Below are 26,775 nucleotides of genomic sequence, written 5' to 3' on the forward strand. Positions count from 1 at the left end.
CCAACTAAATTAAGGAGTGCTAAGGGTCAATTTTAAGGTACCAGAAACATAATCTCTCCCTCAGATACAGGTTATGGCCACTTAAAAACAGGAGAAATTCTTTAAAAAGTTTATTATTGGTGTATGTGGGGGTTATACTTGTCGACTTGTACAGCGAGTGTTTAGAAATCAGAAGACAGCTTGAGGAAACTGGTTCTCTCCCTTCACATTTTTTTTGTTTGTTTTTGTTTTTTTTTCAAGACAGGGTTTCTCTGTGTAGCCTTGGCGCTGTCCTGGGCTCCCTATGTAGATCAGGTTAGCCTTGAATTTACAGAGCTCCACCTGCCTCTGCCTCCCTGAGTGCTGGGATTACAGGCATGCTCCACTGCACCTGGCAACTTATTTATTTATTTTTTTTAAGATTTAAGAGTATGATTTTTGTCTGCATTTATGTATGTACACTGCTTGCAGGCCTGTTCCCTCGGGGACAAGAAGATGCCGGGAACTGTTTCTATAGATGACACGGATGGTTATAAGCCATCAAATGGGTGCTGGGAACTGAACCCAAGTCTTCTTTAAGAACAGTAAGGGCTCTGAACCTCTGAGCCACCTCTCCAGCCCCCAGTTCATTCCTACCATGTTGGTTTTGGGGGATTGAACTGAGGCTGTCAGCCTTTATTTGCTGAGCCATCTCTCTGGCCTGTAATTTTGTGGGTGTGAAGGTGTGTGTGGGTGAAGGTGTGCCACAGCAGGTGTGTGGAGGTCAGTGGACCACACGCAGGAGTTGGTTCATTCCTTGCCCGTGTGTGGGTTCCCAGGGATTAAACTCAGGTTGCTGGTGTCTCCTCTATAGTCCTTAATTACCAAATGAAAAAGCAAAATATTACAAAAAGTGCAAGTATATGATCTCCTTAGGATTCTTGTCAGACGGTTAAAATAAAGCCAGAGCAAGCTGCTCCCCTGCCTCCCTTTTTTTTTTTTTTTTGAGACAGGGTCCCTCTGTGTAGCTTTGGCTATCCTGGAATCGCTTTGTAGATCAGACCGGCCTCGAACTCACATCGATCTGGCTGCCTCTGCCTCCCGAGAGCCACCACTCCCAACTTTAGCTGCCCTTTTCAATAGGATTTACTTAATTAACCTGGGTTGGGTAAGAGAAGCAGGCAGGTGCTCCACACACAGAGCCGCACTTGTCACCCCCCAACATAGTTCTTGGAACAGGAGTTCCTAATTTTCACCAGAGGGTAACACAAGTTTGTATGGAAGAAATAGGAAGTGGTCTTGTTTTTTTGAGACAGGGTTTCTCTTGGCTGTCCTGGACCCCCGCTGTAGATCCACCTGCCTCTGTCTACCCGAGTGCTCGGATTACAGGAGTGCACCACTGCACCTGGCTAGAATTTTTTTTTTTTAAAGATTTACTTATTATGTATATGAGTGCTTTATCTGCATGTACCCCTGCACAACTGAAGAGGACATCAGATCACATTATACATGGTTGTGAGCCACCATGTGGGTGCTGGGAATTGAACTCAGGACCTCTGGAAGAGCAGCCAGAGTCTTTAACTGCTGATCTAGCTCTCTGGCTCCAAATAATTTCTTTCTTTTTTAGTGTGTCTGTGTTAAGTACATGCCACATGTCTGCGTGATAGCACAGGCCGGAAGAGGGCGTCAGCTGCCCCTGGAGCCGTACTTAAAGGCAATTGTGAGCTACCTGATGTGGGTGCTGGGAATTGAACTTGGGACTTCTGGAGGAACCACAGGCGTTTTTAACCACTGAGCCATCTCTCCAGCCCTAGAAATAGCAACTTGAACTTCTCACCAGCTGTAGCCAACACAAAGTGCCCTGGAGTCTAAAGCACAGACTAGGAACCTGTTCTGGTTGAGTCTCTGCTCTTAGCGGCAATTTCTGAGTCTGGTTGCACTCAATGTAAATAAGGCGCTGTTCCAGCCCATTTACCGCCACTCCAGATCCCGGAGGCTTGCGCAGTATTGTTGCTATGGTTTCACTTCCCTTCTGCAGGTCTCATCTGCTAGTGTGCTTGCTTTCTAGCACATTCCTATTTTATATGATTCTTTTAGACAGGGTCCCAGGCAGCCCCATGTATTCCTCTAAAGTCCTGAGGTGATGGGCACCTGCTACCATGCCTAGCTCTGTGTCACATTATGAAATGGGTTGCACTTCAAGAGACTGAACTTTTATTATGAAAACATCCACAAGCTAAGATGGATATTTAAAATCTTTATTGTTTCACCATCAAAAGTTTTCTTTCTCTCCACAGCAGAACGGCAATGTTGTATTGGTGCATATTCATGAAAAACTCTTAACTAGCTGGGAAACCGGAGACGGGGCTGTGAAGCCAGTGCCGTAGGCAGACACACAATGCTGCTGATAAAGTTAGTACTCAAAGAATATGCAGCTGTTAGAAAAGGAGTCTGTGGCCAAGCGCAGTGCCCTGCGTCTGTGAAGGGACAGAAAACGAGGGAGGGCCAGAGAAGGAACCTCCCGCTCCCTCCTGACTGTGTACACACACATCCTCCCCTGTGAGTCGCCACTGTCATTAGTGAGCAAGCCATTTTTGATCTAACCCACAAATGGCACAGCTACATTTGGACATTTCATCCCACATCACAGCTGAAGGTAATGAAACATGGGTCAGGTCAAACGAACAAGCAAACAAAACCAAAACCAACCAACCAACCAACCAAAAAAGAACAAAGTAAAAACTTCAGCTTTAGGCATCTCTATTTAAAAGCTGAACAAACTTCATGTATGTTTCTTTCTTTCTTTCTTTCTTTTTTTGAGAAATAAACTCTAGAAAAACAACAAAAGACAGTTGCCATGGTTACTCATTTTCTGCTAAAGGCAGAACTTTTTTTTTTTAATATAAGCAGACTGAAGAAACATACAAATGTCCTCACAAAATACTGTTGGATCATTGCGAACATTTTCATAACCAGCTCTTGGATTAAGTGCTGAGAATCGCAGATGCAAATGACGGCTACGATTTGGTCAAGCCTGGCCACTGGTGCGTTTCTGGCCGGGGTTCTATTTGAAGCTGCAACACAGCTAGATTTGGCCACTCTATATTAATTCATACGATGAATACCTTTACAACAGCAGATCGACCATGATGGAGCCGGACCTCAGACAATTCAGAGGTACACAAGACACCTGCCTTACGTGCTTTTAAATTACACGTGCTATATATAATGTTAGGAGCCTAGCGTGGTCTGAGTCTCAGGACTGTTCCTGTATTCCCTGCAAGAGCAACAAACCACCTGCGAGTCGCAGCGAGGCTTTGCGGGGAAGGGGAACGCTGAACGTATGGCATAGCATCATTTTCCTAGTAGTCAGACATTTCTAAATGTTATTAAATTATATTTGAAAAGTTCTTTTACTTAATATATACAATGTACAAAATAAGTTAACAGGAGGAAGCAGAGAGGAGGCCTTGAGTTCAGTGCAAACACACAGCTGTCCCACGCGTGCCCATTCCATCCTCTGAACTGTGAGCGGCTGACAGGGCACCAGGCTCGTCACTGTGAGCGGAAACAGCGCTCAAACAGCGAATTTCAACGTCACGTCTCCCCACACAGCAACTCTTGCTTTGACCATAATAAATAATCACAATATAAATTGTATCCCCAAACTTATTTTTAAACTTGTACCTTAAAGTTTAACATAACTTCGTCTAACAATTGGGAGAAAAGAGCTCTTCTGTAGCAATTCTGTAAAATAATTTTCAATTCACAGAACACCGTCTACAGGTAAAACCAGCAAGGCTTGTGGAGGGCATGGGCAGTACTACTGGGCCCGCCTGAGGTATAAATGCAGTATCTTTGCACTGAGTAAATAGTGTATAAGGTATGTCAGTGCTCTGGATGTTTGCGTTCACCTGGGACTGATGGCACCCTGACTGAATGAAAACTTACTTATATATACATATCTATGTTTTTTATAATGGAGATTAACTGATTTTTAGAGAAAATATGTACTCTAGCCCATAATACAGCCAGAAGTTCTGAATTCCTAAACCAACACAAATGGTTATTACATCTTAAAAATGTTTAACATTGCATACTGACTTAAAAACAACCGAACAGGGAAAACACGTAAGTAAGTATTCTAGATTCAGCAGGACACCGAGGAAAGCATGGTACAGACAAGTGGGAAACCAGTCAAGCTTTTCCAAAAGAGAAAATCCTTTTAATCCTTAGCAGGTCCCTGTGGAAACAGTAGGCGTACAATTGTGAGAAGGGAGCACCTAGGACACCCCCAGAGGCTCGCTACATAACTCAGTCTCACGGCCCCGTTCCTGCGCATGGCTGGCCGACAGACGACAGAAGTCCATGTGACACCGGTTCTGCAGCTCCCGTCACCACTGCTGCCAGCTGAAGTCATCGTTGCTCCCAAAGACCAGGAAGAAGCCTAGTATAGTGGCGAAGATGACTGTGTTTCCCGTGAGGACAAGTGCACAAGCTCCCCACTCGATCTATGGCAGGAGGAAAGACACAGTCAGCAGGCGTGCAAAGCAAAGGCAACAGGGAGCGAAACTACACTCTGCGGATGGGCCAATCAGGATCCTAAGCACTGTGGCTGTAATGACAGTACAACACTCCACACTCTCTATGTATGTTTATTTTTCAATGGTTGGTTGAGAATTGAGAGTTAAGAGGTGGTAATTATTCTGGAACAGGCTTAGCTTTGATGATGATCACTGCAGCTTGGTTTGGCTGTCTGCGTCCTGACGGTCCATGGCAGGGCCCTGTGGAGCCAGGATGCACCCTTCCCCTGGATTCCTAGCCTCACATAGGATTCTACAATTACTGCTTACAAAGGAAGTTACTGTCCGTCTACAAGTCTTGTTCAGAGCAGAGACTGAGCTCTAAGCACCGCGATGAAGACACGTCTGTGCAGCTTTTCATGCCTCTATGCTTTAGGTCAGTGGTTCTCAAGCTGGGGGTCATGACCCCTGTTGGGGGAGGTCGAATGACCCTTCCCCAGGGGTCATACGTCAGATAGCCTGCATACCAGATCTTTATATTATGATTCATAACAGTAGCAAAATTACAGCTATGAAGTGGCAATGCAAATAATTTTACGGTTGGGGGTCACCACCACCACAACAAGAACTGTATTAAAGGGCCACAGCATTAGTGAGGTTGAGAACCACGGGTTTCGGTTTTACAGGGCAGGCCTACGGATGCACGCCGAACAGTTACTGTGTCGTCTCTGCTGCAGACCCAAGCCACACCTTCCAACAGTTTCCACCTGACAGCAAGGACAGAGAGCTGAAGGTTTTATCCGTCCTCCTCATCCTGGTGTCGCACACCTTTCTTTTATGTAACCAAACTTTTAAGAAACAAAACAAAACAAAACAAAACAAAACAAAACAAAACCAACAGCAGCCTGATCTAAAAGTACTCATGGAGTATGGCGACTCACCAGATGTGCTCTGGCAAATACGACAGGGAGCCCGAAGGCTGAGACGACAATGCCTGTCGTGAGGAATATGGCGAGCTCCTTACAAGCGTTGCTCATGGCATCCGTGTCATCCACGAGTCTTCTTGCTATGCAGTATGGAATGGGTGAAAGGATGTAAAAAAACAGAACAAAGAGGGGCCAGTATTGGCTGGAAAAGAAACAGGAGTTAATGTAGTTTTTTTTTTTTGTCAACTGTGTCACTCTCCAACAGACTAACTATGCTTTTGTTTAAAGGCTAGAGGAATATTACAAGATATCGCATAGGCTGCAGCTGAGATCAAAACCACAAGCTTTGATGCAAAGTGTCAGTTCATCCTTGTATTCAATTATGGCACAATATTAAAACACTCATGCTTCCCTTAGTTGAAATCAAAATACAGGCCATAACTGAAAGCAGTATTACAAAGCGAGTTGTAGCCAGTCGCTAATCGTGCTGTGCAGATGCCACTTTCTGGCTTTGGCAACTGCAGTGAAGGGAGTTGAGTGAAGGGGACAGAAACTCCTCCCACCTCACTGTCATGTTTTAGCGGTCTATTAAAAAAATTACAAGAAACAAACCGTTTTTAAAATTGACAAGCTTAATTTCATACACAGTGGAAATTTGCTAGAGCTATCTGCTATGTTTTCTTTTAAAAAAAGATTTATTTTTTTCATTTTTCTAGACAGGATTTCTCTGCATAGCCCTGGAAGTGAGCCCTGGAACTCACGTTGTAGACCAGGCTACCCTTGAATGCAGAGATCTGCCTGCCTCTGCCTCCTGTTGCTGGGTTTAGATTTATTTTTATATGAGTGTTTTGCATGAACGTTTGTGCACCATGTGCATACAGTACCAGAAGAGGTCAGGAGAGGGCGCTGTATCTCCTGGAACTGGAGTTACAAATGGTTGTGAGGTACCATGTAGGTGTTGGGAATTGAACTCAGGTCCCCTGCAAGGGCAGCCAGTGCTCTTAAGCACTGAGCAATCTCTCTAGGCGCTGTATTTTTTTTTTCTCTTAATTTTTTCCTTTTCTTTTCTTTTCCCCCTGAGACAGGGTTTCTCTGTGTAGCTTTGGCTGTCCTGTACTCACTTTGTAGACCAGGCTGGCCTCAAACTCACAGAGATTCACCTGCCTCTGCCTCCCAACCCAAATGCTGAGATTAAAGGTGTGCGTCACCACTGCCCAGCTTCTTTAATCTTTTCTCAAACATTTTAAGAAAGTGAAAAAAAAAAAGTAAGTGGAATGTATGCTTAAGAAAAGAAAATTTCAAACAATACAGAAATGCCAAGGCTACACAGAGAAACCCTGTCTCAAAAGACCAAAAAAAAAAAAAAAAAAAAAAAAAAAAAAAAAACAATACAGAAACACACACACACACACACAAATCAAAAACCAAAAGCTTTCCAATCCCTACTTTGCTTTTCTAAGAAGCTCTCTGTGAACCCTCCACAATCCATACACATTTAGCCAAGCTTAAATACACATTTAACCTCTATATAATAGTACTTACACATTTATATCCTTCCTCATTTCCTAAGGCTAATTAGTATTGTCACTGAAGGATACACAGTAATTTAAATTTTTTTTTTTTTGTATGTGTATGTTTGGGTGAGGCGGTATGTGTATGTGTGTGCATGGGTACTGGTACGGGGGTCAGGAAACAACCTTCTCAGACACTGCTTGCTTTTGTTTGAGACAGGGTCGCTCACTGGCCCAGAGCTTGCCCTGGGATTACGGAACAGACCACAACACTCCGCTTATGGATGTGGTTAGGGGTTTTGCAATCAGTCCTCATGCTCCTCCAGCAAGTCCTTTGCTAACTGAACTCTCTCTCCACCCTCTATATTTTAATGTGTGTGTGGGTGTGGGTGTGTTTGTGTAAATGTGGGTGCTCATGTGTCACAGTGTATGGATGTCAGAACAATCTTGGGTGTCTTTTTTGGGGGGGCGTTTCAAGACAGGGTCTCTCTGTGTAGCCTTGGCTGTCCAGGACTGGCTTTGTTGATCAGGCTGGCCTCGAACTCACAGAGATCCACCTGGCTCTGCCTCCCCTAGTGCTGGGATTACAGGCGTGCACCACCACACCCGGTTTGGGTGTCAATTCTTATCTACTGCATTGTTTGAGATACATCTTTGTTTGTTGATACGTACACCAGGCAACCTGGCCTGCAAAGCTTACCGGTTCTCCTGTCTTCACTTCCCTCTCATTGCAGGAACAACACTAGATTACAGACATGCACTCTGACACAATACACAGGGCCTGGGGATTTGAACTCAGGTCCGCATGTTTCTGTTTCAAGTGCTTCATCAACTACACCCCATGATTTAGCTTTGGATGGGCATTTGTGATGTCATCAGTTTTTCATTTTTGCTATTATAGACATGGCAACTATATAGCAATATTCTTACCTACTATTGTATCTTTGCCAGCACTTGCAAGTGGATTTGTATGCGGATTTCTAAGAAGGGGAGGGCCAGTTCAAGGAACTATAAGGCACAGGCCACTGGTTCCCAGAAACTGCACCCAGCAGTGCCTGCCAGACCACTTCCTTTATCTTGTAGTGTTGAGTGGGGCTCAGTATGTTTTCATGTGCTTATCAGCATACACAAGTCTCTCTCCGTGTTTGTGGTCCCCCTCACATCCGTCTTTTGTAAAACTAAGCTACTTAAATGGTAATGTTACAAGTTTTCTACACTGGGCACGGTGATGACACCTTGAATTCTAGACCCTCGGAGGCTGGAGCAGGCTGACTGTGAGTAAGGCCAGCATGTGCTACGTACGCCTTGAGGCAATGCCTCAATAGAAAGTTCTTAGGGAAAGCAATCTCTAGCTGGGCTCAGAAGCTGCCTGTGTTATTTTCCGTAAAACACGCTTTAGCCTTTGTTGGCGTGTTATCGGCAGGCAGCAGAGCTGACTTTCTGTCACCAGGCCATCGCAGAAGTGGGTCATGGCCAAAAATCATGCTGCCCTGATATTCTAGAATCTTTACAAATAAACTTCAAGTGATAATTTTCAGAAAAAGGTTACACTGGAAAATGAACATTTCTCTGCATTACTTGTACAAAGCATGTCAAAGCTTTAGTAGAAGAATTTTACTTTTAAACACCCAAAAAGAAAAAAAACTTTACATACTTGTATATTGGAAGGGCACATCCCAGCATCAGGAACATCAACCCGATTGCTCCGCCAAAGGACAAACTAATTAAAGCTGCAAACCAAAGAAAAGGTGTAGAGATCAGTAAAGCCTTGAGTCTTGGTTCATACCTGCACCAGGCTAAGCAGGACCTGGAATCCCAGAAGAGACGCAAACTCCACCTCCCCTCAAAATTCAAGTTGTTAAGTGAACTGTTAGCCAGGTGGTGATGGTACACACCTTTAATCCCATCACTTAGGAGGCAGAGGCGGCGGATCTTTGAGTTCCAGGCCAGCCTGGTCTATACAGCGAGTTCCAGGATAGCCAGGGTTACACAGAGAAAGCCTGCCTCAAAAAACAAAAGCAACAACAAAACCAAAAGGGAACACTTAATCTCAGCACAGAGTCAGGAGGATTACTACAAACTAAAGGTCAGCTTGAGCTACAACATAAGACCTCATCTCAAAAAATAAAACAAGCTAGGTGGTGGTGGTGCATACCTTTAGGCAGAGGCTTGCAGATCTCTGTGAGTTTGAGGGCAGCCTGGTCTACAAAGTGAGTCCAGGACAGCCAAGGCCTACACAGAGAAACCCTGTCTCAAAAAACCAAACGAACGAACCAACCAACCAACCAAACAAACAAAAAACCCCAAACATGTGAACTGTATTCAAAACTGCCAGTTACATAGTTTCAGATAAGCTTCTATGGCATCCTCAAAAGAAAACTATGTGTTAGAGGTTGAGCAGCCACCCTCCTTAGTCCCTGGAAAGGCTGTGAAGTCTGGGATGTCAACCAGGCCTGATTGTCCAGGAGCCTTTAACCCCATCTTTAGGAAGGCAGGGGCAGGCGGGACTCTGGTCTACATAGTGAGTTCTAGGACAGGCAGAGATACATAGCGGAAACCCTGTCTCAAATATGCACCCATACCCCAAATATCTCAGGATGTACATTCAAATATTCCCAAATCTGAGGAAATCTACCGCTGACATACACTTGGTTCCAAGGACTCCCAATAAGGAAGTCTACCTGTGTACCAGTTTTGACCTACTGCTAGCACACAGCACACTCCCCAGTTACTGGTCCCATTTCTCAGGCACACAGAGTTAGTGCCCATCCCCCCAACCTTGTACTCAATCCACATGTGAGTAAAGCAACTGCCACACAAGGTGATGGCAATTCCTGGAATCCACATGGAAGCTGAAGAAGATAGTCAGCTCTAAGATGACCTCTGACCTCTACACACATCACACACAACACTCATCCCACCAGGGATGGCAGGCAGGAGGGGCAGGGAAGCCTCACCAACACAGTTACACAGTAAGGGCAGGAAGCAGGGCAGGAAAGCCTCAGTAAAACAGAAACACAAAAGCACAAAACCGGAAAAAAAGTTGCCCAAGAGTACCTGTAGCTTGTCAGTTTGCTTATTTATTAATTTTGTTGTTTGAGACAAGGTTTCTCTGTGTAGCCTTGGCTGCCCTGGACTCGCTTTGTAGACCAGGTTGGCCTCGAACTCACAGAGATCCACCTGCCTCTGCCTCCCTGAGTGCCAGGATTACAGGCATGAGCCAGGACAAATGGAGTTTGCTATGTAGATCAGGCTGGCCTCAAACTCACAAAGACCTGCTTGCTTCTGCCTCTCAAGTGTTGGGATTACAGATTTGTGTGACCATGCTCCCTTGTTATTATTATTAATTTTTAAGACCACGAAAGAGATTTGCTGTATAGACTTCACAGTCTACCACCCTGGAGTTAGTTACTATAATCAATTAATGTTAGTCTTTGAACAGTTTACAGAAACACAGTTACTTTGTTTCTGGTTCTCTAAACCCTAGGAGGTCTGTGGGATAACAGTGTAGCCTGATGTGGACTGGGTACCACTCTCTCAGCACAGCACAGGAGATGCCTCTGACGCTCTCTGAATGTGGCTGGCATACTTCAAAGTGAGAAACCACTTTATTGTGTATAATTAACAACCTAGATTTCAACCAAGAGAAAGGTGATCAAGTTTTCTACATAGCTTGCATTTCTGCGTCCTCTGTGGCTAAGAAAATGACCTGGTGAGATTTGTTACATTTCTTGTTTAACTTTATTTATTTAGGGTGTGTGCACGTGGAGGTCAGAACAGGACTTGCAGGGACTGTTCTTTTACCATGTGGGGTCTGGGGACTGAACTCCGTCATCAGGCTTAGCTGCAAGCACTCCTTCTAACCCCTTGAGCCGTTTCAGAGGCCCAGAAAGTAACTTTTAAAAAACTGGTAAAGGGGTTTGGAGAGATGCCTCAGTGGTTGAGGGCACTGACTGCTCTTCTGGAGGCCCAGGTTCAAATCCCAGCGCCCACATGACAGCTCACAACTGCCTGTAACTTTAAGACCTGACACCATCACATAGACATACATGTAGGCAAAACTCCAATGCACATTAAAGAACAATCAAACAAACAAACAAACAAAAAAACAAACAACATGGTACAATCTAACCTTAACAGGAAAGTTAAAATCCAAAGCATTTGTGAAGATCTAAAATTTACCAGGTTAAAAAACTGCAGCACACAAACCAAAATTAGTGGGGAAGGGGTCAGATGCTGCCTAATAGTATTGACAAGACGGCTGCTACACTGTCTTGGCTGACTAGGTGTCAGCTGGAGTGCTGAATACAGCACTATGAACACGGTATACTTAGTTCTTAACCTTAGTATAGTTTATATTTTCAGCAACAGTGGAAAAAAGCTAACGCAATGTTTATTTCATTTAATTATTTAAAATGTTTATCTTAAGCAAAGCATTTCAGGATTACAAGGAACACAGTAACTATAGGAGAACAGATTTCCCCTCTTGTCCCTGGGGTCCTGTCTACAATCTCTGACTCCGCCACATAGACAGCAATGTCTTCCTGGCTGCTTCTTCTTCTTCCTCTTCTTCTTTTGGTTCTTTAGAGACAGGGTTTCTCTGTGTAGCTTTGGGTGTCCTGGACTCACTTTGTAGACCCGGCTGGCCTCGAACACGCAGCGACCTGCCCTCCTGCCTCTGCCTCCCCAGTGCTGGGATTAAAGGCGTGCGCCACCACACCCGGTGTCCTCTTGGCTTCTTACACTGCTCTCTTTCCTATACTCCTTTATCTACAAGGCCTCTGACCATGCTTGCCGTCCTATGTCCAGGGTTTCATCCCTTCATTCAGGAAACACTGGCTGAAGCCAAGGAGCTCACTGGCTCCCTCAAGCTCCTGGAGCTCCAGTGCCCGGCCTCCTCTGTTTCTCTTCCAGCTACGACTCCCTTCAGATGTCAACTCAAGAAGTCATCTGGTCCTCAAAGCTACACCAACTCTGGGACTGAATTTATCTCTTATTGATTTATGGAGGGGCTAGGGACTAGCTCAGGGTACCGTTCTTGCCTTGTGTGCTTGAGGCTCTGGGTTCAACCCCCAGGACTCCTCGATAAATAAACAGTACTTATTTATTCATACAATATACTGAGCAATGAATGTGCGCCACATGGTTCCTGCACTGAAGACACAGCCCTGAGGATTTGGTGGTGGTGGTGTGCTGGTGGGGGGCACAATGCTTCTACTTTCACGGTGCTTATGCTCTGGTGGGAGAATAAAGCGGCCTCTAAGGTTATCACATTTTCTTTATTGTATGCTATCTCTGTGCACATACTGATAAGTCATCATGCTAGGCCATAAAATTTAAAAAAATGAGGAGGAGGTGTGGCAGTGTACTCTGGTAATCCTCGGACTAACGTGGTGGAATCAGGGAAGAGCAGGAGTTAAGGGCCAGCTCTGATTAGGTATTGGATTGGGGTTCAAGGCCAGCCTGCGTTACTTGAGATCCTATCTGAAAAACAGTTTAACAAGTAACCAGGCAAACAATGAGTCTGCATTAATTTTATGGGTGCTGAGTCCCCCTGTGGCCACCTTCAACCTTCTCACCTAAGCATTTCTCACTTTAATTGCTTTGTGTTCCCTGAACTGAGTATGCGTCCAGCTGTACGGTCTCTTGCAAAGATGAGAACCCTTTAAGAATGAATTTCTGTTTTATCTACCTCTGTCTCCTCAGGATTTTGTGTAGTGCCTGGCACTAGGTGTCGGATAAACACGTAACAAACAACAACAACAACACATTAATGAGAACGTGAGATTGAACAGTTGGTTTGTTCAGGAAACATGAGTTCTGAAAGAAGTTAAAGAATTAAAAAAACAAATGTCCAGGCAGGGCAAGGAGTGGGAACGCAGGTTCCTGATGCGGCATGTGTGATGTGGGAACATCTGGCTGACAGGAAAGGGAAGAAGAAAGAGGTGCACGTGTGTGCTGGGGCCTTCAGCTGCATGCAGCTCCTCGCTCAGTTACCGCAGCTGCACTTCTCAATGGCGTCCTGTTCATCTGGCCTTCCCAAATGTGCTTCTTCTGTTTCTGACACTCACGCCACAGCCAAACACTCAGTGACAGCTGCAGAATGAACGTAGCCTTCTGGAGCGCTGTGTCCTGGCCACTAACTAGTCACCTCAGTAATGTATTTAACTCAGCTCTTCCTACTATTAATGAGAAAGACTGCTGGGTGGTGATGGTGCACACCTGGGAAGCAGAGGCAGGTGGATCTCTGAGTTTGAGGCCAGCCGGGTCTATAGAGTTCCAGGACAGCCAGGCTACACAGAAAAAGAGCTACCCTATCTCAAAAGAGTGAGAGAAAAAGAAAGAGAAAGAGAAAGAGAGAGAGAGAGAGAAAGAGAGAGAGAGAAAGAGAACCGAAACTATATTTAAAAAGCAAGCAAGTCCCTCAACACTGAAGACAATATTAAAAAGACATTCTGAAGAAAAAAGAACTGTACTCTCTGAAATGCAGCCGGCAAACAGCTAAGTTCACTACGGAAAACATTACATAGACGACAAAGAACTTATCCAGACGTCATTTACTCAGGCGATAACTTGTTCTACGGGAAGAAGCAAACATCACCAGAGCTCAAGTGATCCTGGACTACACAGCGAGCTTCAGGCTAGCCTGGGCTACACAAGACACCAACTAACCACCTAGCTAACAAACCACCACCAACACTAAACCCACCAAGACAACAACAATCAAAACAAAATCTAAAGCGAGGTACAGCGATCTAGACTTAGCATTCAGAAGGGTGAGGCCAGAGGATCAGGTGTTCAGGGGAGCCTGTGGAACATGGCAAGTCCCAGGTCAGGGTGGGCTACACATCAAGATTCTGTAAGGAAAGCTCAGTCCTTCTTCTAAACAGTTTCTGTGCTCTGAGCCAAAGGCAGAGCCCAGAAAGGGGTTCTTCCCCACAGGGACCATATACCACTGTTACCATGTCTTACAAAGTGAAACTGATATTTGTTTCCCACACTGAAGTAAATTAGAAGTACCTGAAAGACCCGCATGCAGTCAACAGCTGCACCCCGTGGCCGCCTCCCCCACCCTCCCCCACTTCCCCCTACTCTGGAGACTGGGGAAACATTATAAGTCAGGAAGAGAAAAAAAGTCTTTCTTTAATAAGTGTGTTGTAGTCATTTCAGCAAGGCTCTGTGAAAGAGAACACACATCTATATCCATCTTTGTGTAATGGATTTTGTTAAGTATATGGGTGTTCTGCTTGTATGTATGTATGTGCCCCATGTGTATGCCTGGGGCCCGCAGAGACTAGAAGAGAGTGTTGGATCCCCTGGAACTGGAGTTACAGTTACTAGCAGCCACGTGGGTGCTGGGGACCCAAACTGGATCCTCTGCAAGTGCTTTTAACTACTGAACTCCAGGCTCCAATGGTTATATTCTTCGAAATTAAGGTCCAGATTCTTTGAATACAGTCTTAACTGTTCCAGTAAAGAACAGAGGCTGGGCTAACAGGGGGTGGGGAGGGGGGAGGAAACTGAGGGACAGTGGGGTTGGGGATCCTGGGGTGGGGCTTCTCCAGTGTGTGCCAGGGGATGGAGCTGCATAAGGCTCTGTCTTCCAAACCCAGCAGGAGAGGTGCTTACTACCAAGAGATGCCACTGTGTCTATTTTAACTCTTACAGTAAATAACTAAATAAATAAAAAGAAAAACAGGGCTGGGCTAGGCAGTGGTTGTGCACACCTTTAATCCCAGCACTGGGAGGCAGAGGCAGGCAGATCTTTGAGGTTGAGGCCAGCCTGGTCTATAGAGAGAGTTCCCAGCACAGCGAGAGCTACACAGAGAAACCCTGTCTTGAAAAACAAAAACAAAAACAAAACAAAACAAAAAATCCAACAACAAAACAAATAACCAAACAACCAAACTAAAACTGAAACTTAGTTTGATGAAGGGGGTGGGGAAGCGGACAATGAGAAACTAACTGTGGTAGCACATGCCCACAATCCTAGTTAAGAAGGCCGGGGCAAGCTGACTGTGGGTTCCAGGTTAGCCTGGATTACATAATGTCTCCAAAAAGTAAATACACAAAGAAAGTTAACTTAAAAGATTAAAAAAAAAATTTAGAACTCAAGCTTCTATTACAGCTACTATATCAATACTGTAAGAAAATCATTATTTTAAAATATTTACTTATTATGGGTGTGTGTATTTGTATGTGCCAGTGAGGTGCTTACTATGCTGGAGTTACAGGTTTTTGTGAATTGCTGGGAGTCTGAGGGCTAGGATCTGATCTTGGCTCTTCTGTTAGAGGAATAAAGCACTCTTAACCGCTGAGCCATCTCTCCAACCCATAAAACTACCAATGTGTTTATACAAGATCCAATCCCTTTCAAATACTCAACATAGGAAAAAGCAAGCCTTGTGGAACTGTTTGGGGGACTCAAGATACCCTAGGTCATATTTCCATGCAGTCATCACTCAGTATTTAAAAGATGTTCAATGGGATGGGAAAACCATTGAGATGTAACAAGAATAAATTAATAAATAAATAAAAAGATGTTCAAAAACAACTCGTGCCATCTCATCTCTTATGTCATGACAGATAAAAGCTGACAAGAGTAAATAAACTGTCCAAAGTGCTCCCCAAACCAGTAATGTTTCTCCAATCTTATGACACTGGCAACTAGGTGGCTTATTTTATATAAATGGTGTCTTGAGTGACACATCAGGAAGGTAAGAAGCCATATAGTAATTGAGTGATGCAACATTTGGAAGATGAAACGTACAGGAGGGTGGTTTCTACTTCTAAAGCCTATGAACCAGGGCCAGGGCCGGAACAGCCCAATTACCTAGCAAACATTCTCTAGTGAATTCTCTAGGTGATGATGGTCCTGTGACTACAGAGACATAAGTGAAGTGGTCGAGCTCCCCAGTCTAGGAGTTAACAGAAAATACAATTTACCACAAAGTAACAGGCAACTGGCTCAAGAAACACATAATTTTCTCTATAGCAACACTCCTTAATATAAAGGTCACCAGGAAGAAATATCTTAATAAACAATCGTAACTTTAAAACTCATTGAAATCTTTAAAAGTAAATAAAATTCAGCCAGAGTCACTGTCACCAGATTAACGTTGCCCAGATTTGGAGAATCATAAAGCTATTTTCTTTCTCTCTTTCTTTTTTAAGAGTCTCTCATTAATGATGCCGAAGAAATGGGAAGAGAAACATAGGCAACATCCTAAGAGCTACAGCATTTTACAATAACTTCCGCTCACATACGGATTTGAAAGAGTCTATTATAGCTCGAAAAGAGATCTGAAAGTATCCTAGCTGCTCAGATGACGGGTTCTATCTGAGAAACGAAATGTTTTTCAGGCACTGAGAATAAACAGGACATCAGGAAACTGTGACCCTGGGAAAAAGCTCCACCAAAGTCGCCCTTACTGGCGAGGTGCAGGTACTACTATCCAACTGTTTTTACTTCCTACTAGGCAGTCTGTACTACAAAGCAGGTCAAGAAATCAAAGCGATCTGCTGATAAGTAAACAGAAAACTTTGTTTCTAACCCTAGGGCAAGGCTAAGGAGCAACATCCCCTCTCTCTAAAGAAAACACGAACAGACAACTAATCTTTCATCGAGATGTTAGTTATCTTTAAAAACAAAAACAAACAAACAAACAAAAAAACCCCAAAATCAACGACTAAAAAAGTGTCAGCGTGCACTTGTGGGGAAAGGAAGCCAGAAACACTTTGGGTTAGCATCCGGGCTATACTGCATCGTACAAACACCGAATGTCATCAAGATGCATCGGATTTAGAGGTAGGGAAAGATGGTGCACCGGGATCCCAGGAGTGGATGCAGAGCCCAGGCTTCAGAGAGGACCGGGCTCGTGCCTCGCGTGGAAAACCACACTGGTCCGTCGTGCCGGGCATCCCTCCGTATCGCAGCCCTCCATGTCTCCGGGTGCAAACTCGCGCAGAACGCGTCAGTGGCCGGGTGGCCCGGTTCTGGTCCAGGGGCGGAGCGCGACCGCTTGAGGAGCCGGGCTGTGTCGTCCCCACGCCGCCCCGCCCTGCCCCGTCCCCGCGGCCCTGTCCCCGCGGCCCGCGCCCCAGGCCCACCTTTGATGCCCGCCATGGCGGTGACGTCGCTCCTGGCTCCACGACCCGGGCGGTGGCCGGGAGACCGGAGACGCGCGGTGGCCGCCAGACAACACCCGGAAGTGCACGACGCTGCACTTCCGCCGGCGGCTCGCGCGGGGGCGTGGGGGGCACGCGGGGTTGATCTGGGGCCAGCCTCCCTTCCTTCACCGCCGCGGAGCCGGCCCGGACGCGCTGGGTCTGTGGTTCCCGGGACGCAGCGCGGGCCTGAAGTCCCCGCGGTGTCGGGAAGAGTGCTTGAAGAGCTCGTGAAGACGCGGGCGGGCGATGCGTTTGCGGGATCCCTTCACGTTCTGCACAGCTACCTCCTTTCTCCTCCCACCAGCCAGTCTGTGACATGGGAAATGGGTGGTCTCTGCCTCTCTCCTTGGGTTCCTACACATCCAGACCCTGGATGAAACCTTCTCCGCTTCCCACTTGAGTGCCGGGAGTCATGGATGGGGTAATAAAGATGCCTCCCCTTGGCAGTCTCTTCTTGGTGACAAAAGGGATGAGGGCGGGGGCTCCCCGCAGAGAGATCTAATATATTTACATAAGCTTCCCACATATCATAAACTGAGAAACCCAGTTGGCATTAGGATGTGCAAAGCCGGGAGCAGTTTCTGCCCTCAGGTTGTTTGCAGACTAGAAAGGGAGAAAAAAAAAATGCAATGAAGAGAAATCACTAGTAAGAAGGATCTCCACTCCGAAATATACCACTGCGGCATGAAGATTACTTTAGCTGAAGTCAACAAAAAAAGACACAGAAGAGGGATTTGGTTGTGCTTCTCTCCTCTGTTCAAAAGTAGACTGGAAGTTTCTCATCGTAAAGGTAACAGGAACTTCTCCGTCTTACATAGAAAGGTATTTGCAACACAAATTTTCCCATTTGTAAATATTTTCTATTCTGACGAAGAGACAGATGCCTCTGTGAGCAGCAGCAATTGGAGTCTGTACAAATGTTACAAAAATAGCCCTATCTTCTCTTAGTTTCCCCCCTGAAAGACCAAACTTCTCTCTGTCTCTCTCTGTCTCTCTGTCTCTCTGTCTCTCTGTCTCTCTCTCTCTCTCTCTCTCTCTCTCTCTCTCTCTCTCTCTTTCGGTTTTTCGAGACAAGGCCTCCCTGTTTAGCTTTGACTGTCCTCAACGAGCTTTTTAGACCAGGCTGGTTTCGAACCCACAGAGATCCACCTGCCTCTGCCTCCTGCCCTCCTGCGCCACCACACACAGCTGCCCAAACCTCTTTCATCTAATCACTTTCCCCCATTGTTAAAATGCCTTGTTGGGCCGTTTGGATTCCCAGCCTTGCTTGGCCTGTGAAATACTCTCTCCCCTTTTCTGCCTTGTGGCTGCTTAATATGCAGGTCTCAGCTGTGGAAGCTGAGAAGGCAGAGAAAACCTCTTTCCTAGAAATACCTGGGAATTAGAAAAGGTGGGAAACAGCCCTTTGGTTTGATTTGACAGATTTCTCTTAACGGAAAGACGAGGTTGGCTTGTTTGTCTGTGTGTTGGGGGGTGGAGTGGGAGGTGTGCTTTGCCAACAAATGGAACAGGGACCTTGGAACGTTGGAGAGAAGAGAAGACAGTGGGTTAGTGAGGGCTGTCGTAGGCCCTAGCCAAGAACTTGTTGACTTTGTACATACACAGACTAAAAGGGAGTCCCCCCCTATAAATTAATTGGGGAGAATTGAAACTGAGAGGCAGGAGCGCATGGGCATATTAAGATATCAGGAAAACCAGACTCAGGAATTTATGGGGCAGAAAAGGCCGTGGAACGAGTGTAACTCTTGTCTAAACCCCATAAAGTGTTGGATACTTAACACCGTGGTGGCCTGGATCTGCAGCAACCTATCACAGGATACCTGGTGGGTGTGTGCCAAGGACCAAGGACTTCCCGACTCTGTTTCCCACTGTTGACTCAGCCTACTCCACTGCCAACCTGTCTACCTCATCATCTGCTGGGCCCTGGGATCTCCATTTCCTGCTCTGGATCCAGTTTGGCTTGTTCCCATTGTAGCTGATTTCTGCAGCTTCTTTCTCAAACCCGACTATCGCCAGCACCGGTCTGATTCATTGTCTTAGCAATACAAACTTGGTCCACTCCTGAAACCACTTGAACTTTGCTCTGGCCTCTTTAACATGTATTCTTTCTGTAATCCATGTATATGTGTAAAGAGACACAAGTGTATTTCTGTATGCTATGTGATATTTGAGTTAATAGTGATACTTAAGATTGGAATAGAAACCTTGAATTCTCCTAGCCCAAGATACCAAGTTAGGCAGACTTTATGGCAAATTACTGCCATTGAAATCACTAAGTTTGGGCAGGAGAGATATCTGAGTGGTTAAAAGCCCTGGCTGTTCTTCCAGAGCATAGAGGTTCAATTCCCAATACCCACGAGAGCTCACAACTTAACTCCAATTACAGGGGCTCTGACACCTTCACACAGACATACATGTAGGCAGAACACCAATGCACATAAAATAATAAATTATTTAAAAAATCACGCTGGGCATGGCGGCACACGCCTTTAATCCCAGCACTCGGGAGGCAGAGGCAGGTGTATAGCTGTGAGTTTGAAGCCAGCCAGGTCTACAAACCAAGTCCAGGACAGCCAAGGATACACAGAAAAGCCCTCTCTCGAACCACCTCCACTCCAAATAAAAAGGAAAATCACTAAACCTTGTGAATTTATTAGTATTCAATAAATCCTGACATTTCCACATTGTGGAAAGACCAAAAATGCTCATTAATGCTTCTAGCATTGTGCACTCCAGACATAAAATTGTGGACAAGTCAATGATTCTGTCTCAAATGCACCACAGTACCTGCTTTCCTTCTGTTTTGTGGTGTTCCATCTTTGAAATCAGGAATGGCTGGGCATGGTAGCACGTGCCTTTACTCCCCACACTCAGGAGGCAGAGGCAGGTGGATCTTTGTGAGTTCGAGGCCAGCCTGGTCTACAAATCAAGTTCAGGACAGTCAAGGGTACTCAGAGAAACCCTATATTTAAAAAAAAAAAAGCAGGAATGGATGAGTGCACATTGCTGATCAACGGTGGTGAGTGTGGTTGTAAAGTGATAGGTTCATGTCTCAGAGCTTGTAGCTTGGCTCAGAGGAAATGCATTTTTAAAAAGTACTTTAAAAAATAAAAAGTACTTTGTGGGCTGGAGAGATGGCTTAGTGGTTAAGAGCACTGGCTCCTCTTCCAAAGGTCCTGAGTTCAATTCCCAGCAACCACATGGTGGCTCATAACCATCTGTGATGAGATCTGGTGCCCTCTTCTGGTGTGCAGGTGTATGTGCAGGCAGCACACTGTATGCATAATAAAATAAATGTTTAAAAAAAGAGGCTATTAAAACAAAAACAAAAAAATCCTCCAAAAACCAACCAACCAAACAAACAAACAAAAAGTGCTTTGTGAGGGAGCTTCCAGAAGCTCCTGTGCTTAAATTGAATTCCCTAATTTATATTGAATACAAATGTAGTAGGCGTTAGAAGAGAAGACAGGAGCTTCTTTCAGCTCCTCGCGTTTGCTGATGTTGTATCATTTAAGTGTTCTTTGTTTCATATAGTAGTGATTCCTTGTTACTTTTCATGACTTTCTAACCTCTGAAATCAAGTTACAGAGATGCTGCTAGAGGAGAGCCTTCTTGTTTAGTGTGCAGTGCTGTGTACCTAGTGCTTTAGGATGTGTTTGGGGCTGGACAGATGGTCCAGTGGTTAAGAGCCTTTGGTGCCCTGGCAAAGGACCTGCCACCCACATAGTGGCTTATAACCACTTGTGACTCTGGTTGCAGGAAATGCAATGCCATCTTCTGGCTCTGAAGGTACCAGGAAGACATGTGGTGCACATACCTACCTGCAAGCATTCACATGTAGGCATAAACAATTCCTTACAGGAGATGTACCTGATTATCTTTTTCATCACAGTTAGCTAACTCTTACAGATCATACAAAACATTGACTTTTTAGTTTTTGTTTAAAAAACTTTTATGGAAAAAAATTTAAATACTGTCTATGAAAAGTATCAACAATAGTAAAGTGAATCTCCTATATACTGTTGAAGTAAATGTCTATTTAACTTATTAATTCATATGATTATTATGGTGGTTATTTTTAACCTATCATATCAATAAAAGACACAGATACCTGTTACATTTTTATTGTGCCTTAAACTCTGGGGCTGGGCAGATATAAACCCCCAAAGCTACCTTGTTACCTCCCAGCTCCACATCCCATGCCATTTGTTTTCATTATTCCTATCTGGGCTGCTTCCCATCCATAGTCCCCATAAATATTTGCTTTTTCATCTAGGCTGCTTCTCTCCATAATCAATCCTCAGAACAAAGTCCTTCCGGTGACGTGGTTCTTCTTTACACTAACCCATGGCGACTTTGCTCTTCTTCTTCTCCTCTTCGGTCACTCTCCCTTCCTCAGTGCCCCTCAACAGAACCTCCTGTCCCCCAGGCCAGAGAACCTTAGCTCTGCCTACCTCTCGGCTGCCCTGCCCAGGTGTTGGCCTTTATTTAGCCAATCAGGGATAATTTGGAGGCAAGGTACATGAGGGTTTGCTCGTAGAACAGTAAGAATCTCAGGGACAAGCAATTAATTAAATACAAAGCACTCGACCATGCTGTAACAGTATACCATGAGGAGCTTTCCGTTCTCAACAATCCGTTAATGTGGCTTTATTTATTCTCCTTACCTATGTTGCCTCTTCCATATATTTTTTATTTTATTCTGAAGCACAGTCCAGACACTCTTGCAATGTGTGTGTGTGTGTGTGTGTGTGTGTGTGTGTGTGTGTGTGTATGTGTGTGTGTTAGGAACAGTTGATTTATAGCTGGAGAGCTGGTGAATCTTATAGGGATTTGGGACAGGCACCTGAAGTGTGGGTTAGCTGTATATAATTAGCCCTGAACCTATGACACCTGACGCTATCTCCCAGGAGATGTATCAGAATTAAAATGTTTCGGGGAGCAGAATGGTGTCCATTTGAGGACCGCTTGCTGTGTAGACAAATTCTTCTGGAACACATTAGGTCACAGAATGTTCTACACTGAGCCAATAGAGGGAAGGAAAGTGGCCCCTCCCCCCTCCCATAAGCTCAGATTTAGATCCACACTCCACCTGGCTTCTGAAGGGATCTTAGCTAACCATTCTATTTCTTATGGCAATGCCCATCATATTACCTGCTGTCCTCTTCAGGGCACCCACTGTTTATTCGGCTCAGTTCCCATTAGAATATAAATTAGGACACCCTTTCATGTTTTTAAATGGCACACGGCGGGGGCTCAAATAACAGCAGTTTTCTTGTAAAGGTAATTAGGTGGTTCTACAGTGCCAAATCCGGAAGCTGTTTTTATTCCTGCTTCACTTTTCCAGCAACAGTGGCCATTATTGGTCATTTTCTCTCCCAGCTACCACATTGCTACCCCCTCCTTTTTTTTCTTCCTTTATCCTTTTTTATTCTCTCTGTGGTGTGTGTGTGTGTGTGTGTGTGTGTGAGTGAGAGAGAGAGAGAGAGAGAGAGAGAGGGACAGCGAGAGAGCAGCAGGCTGGGGACAGGCATACCATGTAGAAGTCAGAGGACAACTTTATGGAGTTCTCTCTTTTTACCTTTACATGTTGTGCTAGTTTTCTTTTTATTGCTGTAATTATAACATTTTGACCAAAAGCAACTTGAGGAGTTTATTTCATCTTATAGCTGGCAGTTCCTCACTGAGGATAGAGAAGGCAGGAACTCAAGGCAGGAACCGAAGCGGAGACCATGGAGGAACACTGTTTAGCCTGCTTTCTTATACAACCCAGAACCACCTGCCTCAGTTGTGGCATAACCTCCAGCGAGCGGAGTCCTCCCACGCCAATTATTAATCAAGAAAATGTTTCTACAGGCCAATCTGGTGAGATTCCTTTTCTAGATGACTTTAGCTTATGTCAAGTTGACAGAAAACCAACCAGTACAGACAGGTGTCAGGGATCAAACTCAACTTCCTAGCAAAGGCCTTTGTCTGTAGAGTCATCTCACTGCCCTCCTTGCTTTCCGTCTTTACCAGAGATCTCTTTTTAGATTATTTCTAGGATCTTCTATTCAAGGTAGAAAAGCAGTATTCCCATAGCTCAGCCCTTCCCTCCTCTTTGCCTTGTCTAAGTTTTATGCCTACTTGCATCTTTCTAGGGCATTAAATGTGGCCAGACTTACATTGACTTTGAAGTTTGGGTGTGGCTATCTTTTGTCTACTTGGCCAGCTTACTTGGATACTTCCCACCTCCATCCAAATCAGCCAATTAAGGACAGTGTTCTCTCTTATCTTTGCAGTATTTTAAGGTTGCTGGGTTCCATTCATAGCCTCCCATATCCTGCCTCCTGTTGTTCTATTCCCAAGAAGCTTACTTCGCTTCAGTGGCCTTGTTTACCTATCTCATGCCTCCAATTAAGAAATTCTCCAGTGTATTTACACCAACCAGTGCTCAACCTAAATAGGCTGAGTGTATGACTGAATGCCAGAGGGAGTCGGGTGAGGGTGAGGTGGGGTAAGCGGGTAGAGGACTGGGGGATGGGGTGTTATCCACCAAGCCCCAGGCTATGGTTAGATCGCTGCTTTTTTTGTAAGGTGAGTTCTTTGCTTATTATTCATATCTCAAGCTTCAAAGTCATTTACTGAGCTCTGCCGTTCCAGCTTTTGCCTCTCAGTGCTTATTATCCTGTTATATTTTTGATAATTTGCCACTACTACTTCTAAATAATAATAATAATAACAATATTTTTTTGAGACAGGGTCTCTCTGTGTATCCTTGGTTGTCCTGGACTCGCTTTGTAGATCAGGCTGCCCTCGAACTCACAGTGATCCGCACGCCTCTGCCTCCCGAGTGCTGAGATTAAAGGCGTGCGCCACCACACCCGGCACACTACCTATTATTTGTATTGTTTGTCCTGTGCTACGTCATCCTCTTTCCCCAAATACAAGGATCTTGCTGTTTCCCATGACTAAAACAGTGGCAGATTTATATTTTATTTTGTTATATTAGGCATTCAACATGTACTTGTTGAATGAACGCATCCAAGAAACACAGACTCGCAGACTTCAAAGCGCAGAGAAACGTTTTGTCTGGGTGGCTATCTACTCATACATTGTCTCCTCTTGGCTTCTTGTACATCCTTAAGGCTTTCGTGTTTCCGGAACTGTGCGAAGGTTCTGAGCTCGGAAATCGCAATGTCATTCTCTTGGTACCTTTCACCTGATTCCTATTTAGTACACGGTAATAGAACACCAGTCCTAAGCAGGGCGGTGTTAGGTACCCAACCCGCAAAATAACGCCCTTCAGAAAGGTTACAGAGATCTTGGATATAAGTATTACTAGACTACTTCCTCGATTTCCCTTCCAGAAAGTTTTTCGCCTCTTAAACTTTGGCAGCTTCGCCCTAAACCTTCCGGGAGCTTCTGGGCACTTGACAGCTAAACACAACCAGCCTGAAAGGAGTCTGTCCCACGCGACAGCGCCCTGCTTGGTCCCGCCCACAAGAAGGCGGAGCCCTCGGGGCAGGTCAGAACGCGGCCAATCACGGACGCAAACGTGCCGCAGCGGCAGTGACGTCTGACTGGCGCAGGACGAAGAGTCGTCGCGCCGCGCTGCGGTCCGGTCGGTTCTCGGTTGTACGTTCCCGGGGTCGCCGCGGAGCGGCGGGCACACTTCCACAGCGGGTCTCGGGCCGCCGAGCGCCATCTTCACCCAGCGCCATGGCTGTGGCCGCTGTCGGCCGCCCGGGAGCCGCGCGCTTCCCGCTGTTGCGCCTGCTGTCCTTCCTGCTGGTGGCCGGCCCTGCGCTCTGCTGGAACGACCCTGGTGAGTGCCGCCTTGCGGGTGCCCGGCCCCTTCGTCGCTGCCTTTTTGGCTAGTTTCCTCCGATCTGTACTCTCCTGGCTCATTTGCTTCTTGGTGCCCTTTCTGGCTCCTTTGCTTTTCTGGTGAGGCCCTCTAGGAGTGGGCGGGGCGCACGAATCTGTTCAGAAAACTTCTCCAAGTGCCTGGACTCCCACCCAGACTGTCCACTTTTCTCGGACTGTAGGCCGCGTCCTTGAGTCCACATGACAAGCTTGGCCCTCACCTGCGCATCTGATCTTGTTGTCATGGCTGTTTGGTGTCATCATCTCCCACTGTTGTCATGGCTGCCTGTTGCTATGGCTCGTGGTTACCATGCCACCAGCATTTTCTGAGTCATGCGTAAGGGCCAGGACCACAAACCTGGGAAGTCCGATTGTATGGGTATTGTAAGCAGCATTCCCACTGCTTATTCTGCGTTGTTTACACTAGCTTTCTTCATACTTTTCACCGTACATGGGAGTTTAAAATACATTTTTTAAACATAAGAATTGGTTACCGGGTGGGAGAGCCTCTTTATTTATATAAATGTTATTAAAATGTAGAAATAAACTAGCCGTCAATCAAACTGACATTTTTGGCTTGGAGAGGAAAACTGTCAGGCATGGAAAACACATCAGTGGAAGAGCACTGCTAGCTTTTGAGTTAAGCAACAGGTTTAGTTTTGTAAGATACTTTGTTCTTGCGTGCCGAAGTGAAACAATGCAGTGTCTACCACACACTGAGTAACAGGGATGCCTTCTTGTCAAGAGTTAAGCCGCACTGCTTGTTATAAAATGCTTGTACGCTTTGCTTTAAGTAATCCGAGAAGGCGGCTGTGTGAAAATGAGACCTGTGTAGAATTCACTTAAAGCCTGGGGGATGTAGGCTCAGAGGAATTAGAAGAAAAACAACCACATTTAAATGAACGGTGAACCACTTCCTGGTGTTTCTTAGTCGTCTGTTGCTGTAAAATTATTGTTCTGGAACGGAAAGCACCAAAAATATTTTGCAGAATTAATTCGATCGGTTTCCACCTCATTTTAGGAACTGCTCATTTTAGGACTTTTTAGGAACTGCTTTATGAAGGTGCCTGATTAGAATGTCGATTATTAAGGTTTGGATAAGCAACTTTCATTTTTGTTTACTTTGTGTTTAGCGGGGGAAACACCATTCTAAGATTACTTAGGGGCTGGTGAGATGGCTCAGAGGTTAAGAGCATGTTAAGAGACCTCCTCTCTCGGAGGTCCTGAGTTCAATTCCCAGCAACCAGATGGTGGCTCACAACCATCTATGATGTGATTTGATGCCCTCTTCTGGCATGCAGGTGTCACCTGCAGGCAGAGCATTGTACACATAATAATAAATAAATCTTTAAAAAATTACCTAGATATTTTCAAAAAATTTCTTGCTAGTTTTCTCTTAGCCAGTAGTTCTCAACCTGTGGGTCGTGACCCCTTGGGGGCAGAATGGCCCTTTCATAGGAACTACCTGAGACCATTGGAAACCACAGATATTTATGTTGTGGTTTATAACAGTAGGGAAATTACAATGAAAATTATATTATTGTTGAAGGTCACCACAACATGAGGAACTGTATTAAAGGGTCTCAGGTACCTGTACCTTGAATGCTGAGGGGATAGCTGTGAAGCAAGCAGTTTCTTGTCCCTAAGGGATTTATGTGTGTTGGGGAAGAGTACACAGTCACCATGGAAATAGCTTGTCATGTGGTGAAATGAGTTAGGGGCAGTGGTAAAAAGAAAAAATGGAGGGTGAGGTTTGCAGGCAGAAGAGAGACTTAAAAAATATACAATTGATCAGGGAAGAACTCACCATTAAAGTGATACTTTTTTCAGAAACATGAA

The 26,775-nt window shown here is 45.2% G+C and overlaps 2 protein-coding genes across 2 annotated transcripts in view; one reads left to right on the plus strand and one right to left on the minus strand.

Annotated features, from left to right (window-relative positions):
* Positions 1-2,199: 2,199 nt before the first annotated feature.
* Positions 2,200-17,467, minus strand: LEPROTL1 (leptin receptor overlapping transcript like 1). Its single transcript, XM_084760382.1, has 4 exons — positions 17,029-17,467; positions 8,573-8,648; positions 5,423-5,609; positions 2,200-4,469 (listed from the first exon to the last, which is right to left on the minus strand). Exons 1-4 carry the CDS (start codon positions 17,042-17,044, stop codon positions 4,353-4,355), a joined length of 396 nt encoding a protein of 131 aa, XP_084616508.1. The 5' UTR covers positions 17,045-17,467; the 3' UTR covers positions 2,200-4,352.
* Positions 17,468-24,632: 7,165 nt separating this feature from the next.
* The window catches only part of SARAF (store-operated calcium entry associated regulatory factor), a 17,588-nt gene continuing 15,445 nt past the window's right edge, over positions 24,633-26,775 (plus strand). The window contains exon 1 of the mRNA XM_084759330.1: positions 24,633-24,895. Within this exon, the coding sequence (XP_084615456.1) occupies positions 24,790-24,895 (106 nt within the window). The 5' untranslated portion in view covers positions 24,633-24,789. The remainder of the gene's footprint in view (positions 24,896-26,775) is intronic.

Source organism: Acomys minous, assembly GCF_964271855.1.
Source record: "Acomys minous genome assembly, chromosome: 15".
Lineage (NCBI taxonomy): Eukaryota > Metazoa > Chordata > Mammalia > Rodentia > Muridae > Acomys > Acomys minous.